The 13,071-nt window shown below is 43.5% G+C and overlaps 1 protein-coding gene across 2 annotated transcripts in view; it reads right to left on the bottom strand.

Annotated features, from left to right (window-relative positions):
- schip1 (schwannomin interacting protein 1) overlaps positions 1 to 13,071 on the bottom strand; it is a 132,544-nt gene that overhangs the window by 29,052 nt on the left and 90,421 nt on the right. The window contains exons 1-2 of one of the 2 annotated variants that reach the window (XM_037266894.1): positions 3,959 to 4,463; positions 405 to 1,151 (exon numbers count right to left, since the gene is read on the bottom strand). In XM_037266894.1, coding sequence (XP_037122789.1) covers positions 405 to 1,151; positions 3,959 to 3,967 — 756 coding nt within the window. In that variant the 5' untranslated portion in view covers positions 3,968 to 4,463. Of the gene's footprint in view, positions 1 to 404; positions 1,152 to 3,958; positions 4,464 to 13,071 lie in introns of those variants that run through there. The other variant, XM_037266893.1, reaches the window with a different exon arrangement.

Genomic DNA, 13,071 nt, shown 5'->3' with positions numbered 1-13,071 from the left:
CAGCCATGTGTCCTGATACTTTTGTGCATAATCAATCAGCTTTGCAGCTTGGCTGCACCTTGCCCGGCCGCGTGTATTTCCTGTTCCGGACGCATCGAGTCACATCCTACCCGCTGCCTTCACTCCCCTCCAGCTGTGCAGCCTCGACTTCCATGACGGCCAGGTTAACAGCCGGGTCAACATAGCTTAGCGCTACATTAGCTCACTAATCCCTGTTCTTCACTCCAACTAACCCAACCTTGTGTATCTCCAGTCCATCTGACACGGATAAGTGCTGGATTAGAGTGGCCCACCGGAGCTTGGGAACACTGAGGCAAAGCGCGTGTGAGAAAAAAAAAAAAAGAAGCTTTTGATGCACCAGAGAAGCAGGAAAACATAAAAGGAAGGAAAAAATGCGCACTCACTGAGGTGTAGCAAGTTTTGCCGACGATGTGGTTCTGGTTGTAATTGAGGTTCTGGTTCTGCTGTTCTCTGCATTGCAGCCCCGCCAGGTGCCTCTCCAGGGCTGCCCAGTCCATGGTGGGCAGAGTCTCTTCCTCTATATTTTCCTCTTCTCTGTAAGCTCCCATCCGTCCCACAGTCCCAACACCACCTCCGCCGCCCCCGCCGGTGCTGCGGCTCCCCCTGCCTTGGCTGAAGCTTTTGTACCTGGGCTTGGAAGTCCCTGTGAGTCCCCCCTGTGGTGTACCAGGGGAGTGGAGCGGGTTACTGCCAGGCAGAATCACATTCCCATTTTGTTTAAGTTCCTCGGGGACGGCGGCGTTGGTGGTGGCCGGGAGCGGCGGAACAGACTTCACATCCTGCAATTCTTGGCCCAGGCCGCGGCTGCTCTTCCTGTAGCCCTCGCTGACCTCCTCCTGTCTTTCCACACCACCTCCGCCTTCCTCCTGACCGGGAGCCTGCGGAGAAGCGCAGTCGTCCCCGTACTCGCTCTCCCACTCCTCCATCACCTTCTTCTTATACTCTTGGTAGTCCTCGTCTTCCTCATAGTCCTCAAGGGTGACAAGGTCCAGAGATGGGGACGACTTGTAGTCATCCAGCGTGGGCAGGTCAGGAGAAGGAGAGCAGGGAGTAACTTTGTTGGAGTTGGACTCTGAGCTGGAGCGACTGGACGCGTCGCTCCCCAGGTCCATGCCATCCTCCCGGTAGTCCTGCAGAAACACATAGGAGGTCAAATGATCAAATTATTGGGCTCATGTAGCTTTTCCAAGATCAAACATTTGTCAACTTTTTCCTTTGAGAATTTTAAATGTAAGTACAAGTATTCAGTCATTTTTCATATCGCTAATCCTCATTAGGGTCACGAGAGAGCTAAAGCTTCTCCTAGCTGACTTTGGGCTATACTGGCTCTTAGCCAATCACAGGGGAGATGTTGTGCCAAGACATAGAAAAGGTATTAAAAGCAGGGACTCAATTTGCAGGTATGTTCCTGAACCACAGAAGTAGTTGTACAAAAGTTACAATGAGCTATTCAAAGCCAGAAAGCAGAAAATCTGCCTGGCAGCTCGAGTCCCACATCCTCATACTTTCCACTTCCTGTCCAGCAGGAACTTCCTGCCTGCTTATAATTTTGCAGGCTAGCCTCTTTTTTGGGCCGTTGATTTTTGTAAACATTTCCTTTGGAAAGAGCGGAGCAACAACACAAAGCCCACACAGCTAACCAGAGCGTTCCGATGAGTGACGCGGACGTGTCACCGCGTCTCGCCGATACGCCGACATGCTCCGGCGGATGCTTCGGCGTAACCTTGACTCTCCGCTCTACCCCCCACCGCCCGTCTTTGTGCAATCACCACCTGACTGATTAGTTCACAGGTAATGAAAACGTCCTGGCTGTTTACAACCCTTCACAGATCTCTGACCTGAGCGCTCCCTCGCATCCGTCAGGGAAGTGCCAAATATCTGTGCGGCGCGCCCGTAAATCTATGATACCTTTCCTAAGAGAGCTACATTAAGAGTTGCCCTAAAAAACAAAATGATGCATGAAGATGGAGTATGATCGCTTAGGACTGCTTCTAGTAAGAGAGGCTGTCTGATGCAGAGATGAAAATATTATTAGTCATCATTTCCAGCATGGTTACATCAAGCCTTTTGGGCAGGAGAGGAAATTTACAGCCACCGGACACTTCATTAGGGACACTGCACGAGAACAAAATAGGATCCACAGCAGGAGATATTCTTTAAACCATAATCATTATTGTCTTTCTCATTTTTTTGGAATCAGGCTCAATCATATCGACGGCTGTTTCTAATATTTTGGTTGTATTTTTAGCTTCATGATCAAGACCGTATTACAAACATTGATGTTATTAATACTACTACTCAATATTAATGCTGTATATGAGTTGTGTCAGAGAAGTTCCAGGACTGGTGTCACAAATGCTATTTCAAATCCGTTATTTGTTATTCCAGCACACCAATGTTCTTCTCCGCCAGGAACTGTCAGATGCTCAACGCATTGTGAGAATGTACATTGTCATTGAGTTGTCCTGCTTCATTTATGGCACTGGATGAAGCCAACGCTAACCTGTAGTTTGAAAGGCATGGAACTTTTCTGACACCCCCATAAACATCTCCATGTCCCACTACTACTATCAATTTGAAGGGACAAAATATTAGACGGCATATCTGGGCAATTATTAAAGACACCTCCACATTTACTTTAATGTAGTAAATCAGTGGCAATTAGAACTGATCTTAATTACCTTTGGAAAAACAGATTTATTTTGATGGTATTGGACGTTCTAAGCTTAATTGTGTCGCTTCAAAAATGGCAAAACTTGGATATGGAAAGTGGAAGTGACTTCATGCAAACACTGCTGAAGCTAAATGCGCTCCCATTAAAGCAGAGCAACATTGCAGTAAACGCCCCCCCCCCCCCCCCCCCCACCACATGGGTGGATCCCTGATGTATGTGCAGAACTGTTTTACAAGGGACTCTTTGCCCTCGACGTTTGGCATTTTTACTGCCAACGTCCAGGAGCTGCCACATTTTAAGGTGATTGCGCTTGTATCCTAACGACTATTTTGACAGTACTGAAATCAACCTTACCGAGGTGGTCAGCAAACGCACCACGCATGTCACCATCCCAATGTGGTGCTGCTTTCCCCTCGGCTTTGTAAACCTGCTAAAAACTACAAACAGAAGCCCCCCCCATTTTTTTTTCAGGCTCTCAAAAAGTGAGAAGACCGCTTTGCGCTGCTCCCAAAACGCCGGTTGTCTCTCCACAAAAAAGTCCTAATCGGATTTGTGCAGCCTCCAAACAGAACAGCGTCTGGCTCGCAAAAAAAAAAAAAAAAAAAAAGACTCTGAACCGAAACCAACCAAAAGCGCACGATTGGCAGCGTGAACTCGAATGCAATATTGTAATCAGGTAAAGTGCCTGTTTATGAGAGAATGAATGGGAGAGGGAAGAGAGGAAGGGAGGGAGAAAAGGCGCTGCAAGACGGCATCGTGGAGCTAAAAGCTGATCCGCGGTGGGATTAACGAACACCATGCACACACACACACACAGCCTGGATTTTGTTTGGCCACCTAAACCGGCTACATGCACACTGACAGCTGCATCGACCCCCCGCGTCCCCCTCTCCAATTTAAAAGGGGGCTCATCGTTGCGACTCGGTTCTTGGCACAAAACAAGGTGTGCGTGTGTGATGGGGGGGGGGGGGGGGGGGGGGGGCACCGTCGCATCCGCCCTATAGTGACATGTGTGCACGTGTGACATCACCTCCTGCACCTTTCTGAATGAAAAAGGCGCATTTCATTCGAAACCAATTTGCAGAGTCATTCACCGGGAACGTTATGATGTCATGTTATTCCCTAAACTCCCAAGAGGAATCCGACACCCCCACAACACACACGCACGCACGCACGCGCCGGCAATGACAGAAACGCCCATATGAGCTTCCTTCCTTCCCCGGCATGCATGCAACCCAAGGCAAATGTGATGTTTCTACTCACTGTCATCATCTTGCAAGCTTTCACCCCCTGCCGCGCGTCTCAAGACATCGTCAAAGTGTACAAATCACAGCTCCGAGGTTCTCCCCACTTGTCCCCCCCAGCAGTAAGCGGCACGGCAGCGGCTGATGATGAATCCTAAAGGCGGCTGCTGGCGGTGCCGGCTCGGACACCCAAATGACAGACAGCCAGGCGAGGAAGAGGACATCTGTGTCCGCGCATCGCCGCGTTAGTGGCGTGCGCTTGGGAGAAACGCCAATCAACGAAGGAACAAATGAGAATGTTATGGTTTTAAATCCAAAAGGGCTCGCTCCTTGCACGCGCGCCGAGCTCCGTGCGTCCTCGTGGAGTGGAAGGAAAGCGCCTACGCACGCTCAGTGGGTCCTTACAACTGAAGTTATGTTGTCCACCCTTCTTAAAAATAAATATAAAAAGAAATAAATCCTCTTCCTCAAAAGCGGTGTGCACGTCTGGACTGTGTGAGAAAAGTGACGACAGAAGACAAGCACTGACCTTGCAAATGGTAGAGAGAGAGTGAGAGAGAGAGAGAGAGGGCGGGAGACGGAGAGGGAGGGCAGTGAGGGAGAGGAAACTATTTGGGTGAATTATTAAACACTTGTGCTCTTCTGAATTTAGAGCCTCTTCGTCGTGTGTTATTGCATCGACTCTTTGGAGTCAAAGTGGATTCAACAATAACAACGCACTGCTGGATTCAAAATTGGACCCACCCAGGAAGTTGCTTCAATTTGTTTTGCAAATAAACAACCCGATTTGACCAAGGTAAAAATGATACCCAACTGGACAATAATTTGATATATTTTCACTGACTGCAAAATCCATTTTATTCTGTTCTTAATACCCAACTCAGCTAGCCAGCTGACTTTATAGCCGTTGTTAAAGTTATCATTGCCACAATGTAAAATGATAAGAGGCCGTCGGGGGCCCTTTTCCAAAAGATCTCACCGGGCTCGCCTCTCCGCCACCCCACGCATTTACAAGATGATGATTAAAGAATTGGATCAGCATCCCCCCCGAGCGCCGCTGTGCCGGGAATCTCTCCGCGAGTCACTTTGCTTCTGCTCCGGGAAAGATTTCTATTTGTTGGAGGTGCACGAGCAGTCTTCCGATACGGTGCGCTAAATGTAGAATAGCGACCCAGTTCATCCATGTAATAACGGACCGGTACTTCAAACACCACTGACTGGGCCTCACCCAGCATTACAGTGGGGACGGAACCAACTGGGATTTCTCCCCCCCCCCACAGTAAAGACAGCAGGAGCCCATTCTCCATTCCCCATCTCTCATGCTTTCCACTCGCTTATCAGCCCGTTCTCTTCACTATATTTCCCCCGATTCCCTAAACGCTACTTGGCAATAGGCAAGAAAAGTGAAGAGTGGTAAAGTCATCTGAGGCCACTTGACTTTTTTTTTCTTTTTTCGTCTTGACAGAATATGAGCAAGCGGAGTTTATATGCTCTCCGGACGATTCAGTGGCACTTACGTGTCAAGATATTGTTCAGCCCTGCAACACGTACTTCACTTTTGTCCATTCTATTTTTTGCTTCGCCGTTGTGGGGGTTCCAAAAGTAGGTAACCGAGTTCCATGCAACTTGGGTGGTTGAGTGTACAGGCAAGAAATTCGTCCTTTTATTTCAAAATCAATTTCTACAATACTTTATAGAGCTGGTATGTTTTGATCACCTTTGTTGATTAGTTAGCTCGCAAAAAAAGAAAAAAAATGAAACATTAAAACTGGGGTTGGCATATATCAAACTATTTTTTTTTGTTTTTAAATCTGGATGAATTTCCAAATGAATCTGTTTGGACTGATTAATTTGATACAGGTCGAACCAATTTTTATTTTACAATGCTGCCACCTACAGGACTGGAGTGGAACAGGCGTGATCTGTATTCAATTGCAAGCCATGCTTTTTTCCTGCTATACAGAACATATCTCTGAATAATGCATGAATCCTAATGACTCAAGTCAAGCCACTGCTTAAGGTAAGCATTTTTCCATGCAGTCTCCCTCTCATCATTGAATTACTTCACATCATTGCAGAATGAGGACGATTAGGACCTTTTATGGACTTGAAGTTGCACAGATGGGCCACTGGAAGTTCCCCCATCAGATCAAGCCTGAGGCATGACATCTGTCAAAGTGACATTCAATTGGATTTGACTTCTCGCCAATGGTCAAAACAAGGTATCGGCTACGACATCTATCGGAAAGCTTCTCCCAGCTCCAAAGCGGCAGTCCATCCACTGCGGCTATCTTCTGGCAGCAATCACTGAAGGCCCATTACTGACAGACAGATAAGAGCAGAGAAATGAATACCGCTTAGATAACACAGAAAAGTCGGAACATCTTCCTCTGCTTATATCCGTCTCGCGGGATCAGTCCTGACAGACAGTGAAAAATTAAAGCTGTCTGGGTCTTGTCAGGAACTCACCAACTCTAACGGAGAGACACTAAAAGTGACCTTGGAGGTTTTTTGCTCTCTCTCTTCAAATACGAATGGCGGAAAATAAAGAGTGAGAAACTTCAGTTTGGTACCAGGCCAGGTATGCCAAATAGAAAAAAAAAAGAATTTGCACCTTTGAAGGGGACAAAAGGAGCCCGTGCATCTGGGTGAGTTCATCGGGCCGCAGCCTGTTGATGATGAATAGAGACGTCAGACGGGCACAATAAAGGTCGGATCCTTTAACTGGCTGACTGACCTGCCTTTTTAAATAGAATGGCTGACCAAACCATTGAGAGCAGCCATCAATCTCTTTCCTGAAACACAATGATGATTTACCCCCATTCAAGTCAATGGGCGCGAGCTCGGAGGAGAAATCTTTTTGCATTAAGTATCTGACTAGGCGTTTGTGATGCATATATATATATATGCATAAAAAAATATATATATATACTATATACGTATGTATGTATTCTCTGTTGACGTCCCAATGCTTTTATTGAATTATATTTCTTATGCCTGGCAGTAATATATTGATCTCTCCTTCTATATTCTACATCCAGACAGCAATTTCACTTGGTAACCAAGTGTGAAATGAATTGCGAGAGCAACATCTTGCTCAGTGTTGGACAAATACGCTCAGCCATTAGATGCATTTGAATGTGAGGCACATATGCCTCAAAGCATGAATGGTACTAGATCAGTCACATTGGTGGACTGTATTAGAGAAGCAAAAAGGACAGTTAGCCTGATGCTAACATTTAGCTCTGCATTCATCAAAACTCCTCAAACTCAAGTAGCAATTCTCAAAGCCAAGATACTTTCAAATCAAGGCAAGGAACAAAGGGCAGTAAATGTGATAAAGGGCCAGATATGATTACTAAGAGCGCATTAGCGTCCAGCGAGATGGGCAATAACGACGCTAAAGTCAACGACGTGCTAACAATCACAGCGGAGAGCATGACCGTGATTGACCTGTTTGTCTCCAAAGTGATGGCAAGAAAGACAATTGAGGTTACAAGTGAGGCCATAATCATGAAGCCAAGCTAAACAAATGGCAAGAAGCATCAGAAGACAGAATGAGGATCATCTCGCAATTTTGATGCACACAGAAAAAACAAAAGAATTCAATCATTCTTAATACGATAGGGATGCTAAATTCAAGCATCCAGCAGAGTTGGGAAAAGTCATCCAAGTCGTTAATGAAGTTATGACCGCCATCGTTTGCAGTGACTGAGGATCTTATCGCCTGCGAGATATGGCAGAGACCTCCCCGAGACCCATTTGGACTGCGGCACACTAATTCTAATTAGAGCAAAAGAATGAGACCAGCCAGGAGAGGCTTCCCGCCGGGCACTGTGTACAGTTATTGAGGACCTTCTTTAGGAATCATCAGGGTCATGTTGGGATTGAAAGAAATTTGCATTTTCTCCTTTCCCTAATTAACCAGCACTGTGCATTTTTTTTATAATGACCATAAATTAGCCTCTCTGGCCAGAAATATAATATATTGAGTAAAACCGAAGATCTACTTTTGAAAACGAGACACCAGTTAAAAAAAAAAGATCAATCTTGCAATGATATTAATTTTAAACAAACTTTGGGATTTTCACTTTTGGTGGAGGTCAAATAAATTCACAATTGAACATGATTTGGGGATTTTTGTTGATTTTATTGCAGAATAGAAGCTCTAAGAGCTGATTTGCATTTTTCAGTACAGAGTACTGTAAATGTCTAAAATATTTATGCACATGCTCCCATTGCTGATCATGACAATTCACGCTTGATTGCTTAGAGGACGGCATATAGAAAAGGTCAACCTTTACATTATTTCATGTTATTTCCGTTAATCGAATGGCAGCCGAGCCGCACCCATATTAAACAGTGGTACAAAAAATAAATAAATAAAATCTACTCTGCAGTCTTGGCCTGAGCACCATTAATTACTCAGTGTCACTTTACTGTTCATTCAGCCGTCATATTATCTTTCCATTTTACATATATGAGTAAATTAAATTTTCTGGGATAATTATTTTTAGAAATTCAATTACTTGTCTTTATTCCACAAGATTATTTGATTTCAATTTTCAGACCTAACCAGTTTATTCTCACAGGGTCAACATTAGGTTATTTCTTTAACTCACTGGAATAGGCACACTCTTCTTGGTATTATTATAGCGTAGTTCCTCTGGATGTCGCATGACGGAAATAATCGTCAATGGGAGGGAAGGGGTTGCCGGTGGCCGAACATTCAAAAACTCATTCATGTTCGAAAAAGTTAGTAATACTTTTGGCCTCGCCCCAGAGCAGACGTTCAGAGATGATCTGAAAATGAAATAATTAAGGGCAAAGTGAAGGAATTGAGATCAGATTATGCTAGTTAGCGCCCTAATAGCCACCTTTTATCAGCGGATTACTGTCCATAATATAACCGTCGTGATTAGAGCTAATCCATGAGCACGGATAATAGAGAATCAGTCAATAGATTGCCGGCGTTTGGATGAAAATGCTCGCTTGCTTTCTGTATTTACATCTGCTGCGTATTAAGCCAAGCTTCCCAGAGAGATAAACGAGCGTCCCTGTGGCGATCGCTCGGCCGTCGCGCAATCGGCGAGCGAGTCTTACGATTAGACGATAGCGACAAATTCACCCGAAGCTCCTTGAGATAAATGCACTTGTTGAAGCCGAAATATTTTCTCTTGAGGGAAAAAGCCAATCTGGTAATAGATGCAGATACTTTGGCTGAGAAGACGTTTGAGGCGGAATCAATCTGGGAGTTAAAGTTGTTTTCCATGATGTTTTGGTTGCAAATACACCTGGAGGAGAGGCTCATTACCTCATAACGTCCTTGTTATTTGCCACAAGCCTCTGCCGACACGTCATCATCCTCACCGGCCCGAATCTCTTCTCGCTTCTACCACTTTTGTATTCGGCCTCTCGCTTCATCTTCCACCACTTTCTCCTTTGGGCGCTCCTATGTGGTCACGCGTGCTTCACGCAGCGTGAGAGATAGTCGCTGAAAGGGCTCCGAGGGTAAATAGGCCTAGGTGGCGGCCCAAGGGGAGATGATTGGCGGAGGAAACCCACGGACAAGGAATCAGTGAGTAAATGGAGCCTGCAATAGGGTGTGGTGAATCATTCAGGAGCTTGACAACAGCGTATGACATCACAAGGGGCGAGGATTTGTGGGCATGCAAAGTGAAGTTAACCCTAAAATGTAGTTTTAGGGACTACATAAATAACAACAGAACATGAATAAATTGATGAATGAATATTTACAGTAAAATTTAGAAAATTGGGTCGTGCTGATTTTATATATATATATATATATATATATATATATATATATATATATATATATTTTTTTAATATATATTATATATATATTTTTTATATATGTGTATATATATATTGATGAATGAATATTTATAGTAAAATTTATTTTAATATATATATATATATATATATATATTTTTTTTTTTCAATATATATTATATATATATTTTTTATATATGTGTATATATATATTGATGAATGAATATTTATAGTAAAATTTAGAAAATTGGGTAATGCGGATTTTATATATAAAAAAAAAAATATATATATAAATTGAAAGAAATTTCAAATAATATATTTATATATATAAAAAAATATATATTTTGTTATATATATTTTTATATACATTTTGCCGCCAAAACCTGCCGCACCGTGGGCTCTTCCCTCCTATAAGAACACGAGATGAGGAGGCTGCGAAGGAGTGTGCAGGGCCTCATTTTATGTAAACATACTGCAATTTTAATGGACGCTAACGTCCTTGGCAATCCCCCCATGTCATGACAGGAGGCGATGGAGAATGTGGGAGGCTCTCAGAGCATTTTGCTCCTCTGACTATCAATTCCGGTCTGCTTTTCCAACCCGTCCACTCTCTCGCTCAATGCCCAACCACCCATCTTCTTCCAGCTAAGGTCTACTCACGCATGTTATCACTAAGCTGGCAGCATTAGAGTTTACAGAGGAATTATTTTGCCCCAAAATGCTCCCCTGGTGCCTTCTTACTCGCCACAACTGCAGTTTTACAGCTATTGCTCCACAAGCTTCCTCCGTAATATCATCCATTCCCGGCATCCATTTATGTGTGCGGTAATTTCTTCCCTCGCCGCTTTTCTGCGAGCAGCGCGAGGTTTCAAACAGGTGTGACGGTTTTCGATTTCTCACACAATCAAGTCACCGCTTCCCCAACGGTGAGCCCGGAGCGCGGCAAACTCCATAAATCTGCAATGGAGGCCACGGCGGGCTACGCTCCAGGTTTGCCGGATGACAACATTGCACTTCTAGGCAACAGCTCGACAGGATTCTGTTTGAATGGCTATAAAAGATGGAGTGAGCGTCGTTAAGCTAGCACGCACAAATAAACACTCACTCCTCAGCCTGAAAAAAAAAAAATCACAGGACTCCCAGAATGAACGTTTATCCAAATATCCTTCCAAAACTACCCATCTGGCAGAATAAACAAAAAAAGATCATAATTGAGGGTTTTTTTTGTTTTTTTTTGCATGACTGCATTTATATGAAGAAGGTGCATAATCGTAGGCTAAATGGTTTGCAATCAACATCGGTGCGCTTTATTATTTACGGCTGTCACACACGATAAGCTGAGAGGCAAACAGAAGAGAGGAAGGAACAAAATGGATGAGAAGCTGCAATTTCAACCAGTGAGTGATACCATTTTAGAACTTGGATTTTCTGGTATAAAACTGTCATTTAAGTTGGAACAACTACTAAATATAAATTATTGACATTTATGGCAACAATGTGTTTGCTCCAAAACAATTAGCTGAGTTCTTTCTTTCCTTCTTTCTTTCTTTCTTTCTTTCTTTCTTTCTTTCTTTCTTTCTTTCTTTCTTTCTTTCTTTCTTTCTTTCTTTCTTTCTTTCTTTCTTTCTTTCTTTCTTTCTTTCTTTCTTTCAATTAGGGGACAATAAAAGAGACTCTAATCTCTTTGTTAAAAAAGTGGGAAAGCTAATTTTCACACTAGTGTAAATTAAAATATTTTCTTTAAATTAATTTTAATTTTAAACAATAAGCTAATCTTCACAAAATATTTTGTTTAAATCATTTTTAAAATTAGATTTTTTTTTAATTTAAGTTTTCACAAAATATTTTGTTTAAATCCTTTTTAAAATTAGATTTTTTTTTTTTAATTTAAGTTTTTTTGCCTTGAAATTTTGAGTTCACCCAACTTTATTTTTTATTTTTTTTACAGTGGGTATTATGTATCCTTGCCCAGGCAATGCAGTTTTGAAGTGTGGTGCTGTGGATGCCCCAGGTGACCCACCCCTCTTGCGCGCCACTGCTTTTAAGTGTGGGGAAGTGATTCCTTCCCTTTGTTCTTTCCGATTTAATTATTTTCCTTTCACTCAACTCACCAGCTCATTTGGGACAAACATAGAAAAACAAACATGAAGCACCGAGGCGGAATTCTTGCGTCTTTGTACGTCTAGGGATTACACTACAAGATCTCACCACAAAAAAAAGACATGGAGCGCATTGTCTCACATACGCAGTTATAAAAAGAAGTTTGATAGTCGTCACGGATATGTCGACACTCTTGTTCTTGTGGGATGTAAAAACCTTGAAATGACAGCGAGTGGTCGTCACACAGCGCCCTTTCAAAAACAAACAAAAAAGATGAAGGAATTTCCATACGACAATTTACTTGTGTTTGGTCCCAAATGCAAAAAATTGTTGTGTTGGAATTTCACATTCCTAGCGGCCCATTGTGAGCAAGGTGAGAAAGTGGCGGAACTGAATTCTAATCAGAGCGATAAGGTCAACGGAGTAATCCCGGCCCGCTCAAATGTCACAACCCCCCCCTCTCGGACACGGCCCCCCGCACACGCTATCACAACATCCCGCTATTGATCATGCACTAATTAGGAATGGATGAGGGCCGATGTTATACTACGGGATGCCGGGATAGTCTTTAATCACACGCATGCACACACGAATAGCCTATTTAGCATACGCCGTTTTATGGCCATAAAACGATGAGTGATCACAACCTCAATTGACCTGACGCACAAAAACAGATGAAAGCGGCGTCACAACATATTCCCGAAGCGCACCCGCCGAGCTGGGAGGAGATAAGCGAGCGACTTACTTACTCACGACAGACACGAGCCCGGCTTACGCACGCGCGACACAAACGTGACCTTCTGGGTGGCATCAGACTGACAGCGAGAACCGGCGACCTTGGTTTGAGAAGCAGCCCGAAAATTTTCGTTTTAACGTGTTTCTAGCCAGCCATCAGTAAAAAGTAGACTCAGTCACCCAAGCAGTTATTTCCGGTGTTAAACGCGCTAGCAGCGACAATCGTAGATTAGCTTAGCAATTAGCATAGCTTCTCATTTCATCAAATTGATAGTTATTCGCCACTGTGGAGGCTATGATTAATGACTTGCAGGGTCCCCGCAAAATGTTTTCGCCACAGCAGTAGCTAACCAAAGATTATTGCTAGCTAGCCGGTGACCATTTGCCTACACACAGACATTTAAAACGATCAATGAAGAGAACCAGTGCGAAATGTAATCAAACATATCTAAAAAGCGAGAGAAAGACTCTTTACAAGGTGCTTTGTCAGCTAATAAAAAGATA

The sequence above is a fragment of the Syngnathus acus genome, chromosome 13 (assembly GCF_901709675.1).
Source record: "Syngnathus acus chromosome 13, fSynAcu1.2, whole genome shotgun sequence".
NCBI classification, from domain to species: Eukaryota; Metazoa; Chordata; class Actinopteri; order Syngnathiformes; family Syngnathidae; genus Syngnathus; species Syngnathus acus.
Note: the sequence above shows the minus strand (reverse complement) of the source record. Positions and strands in the feature narration are given on the sequence as shown.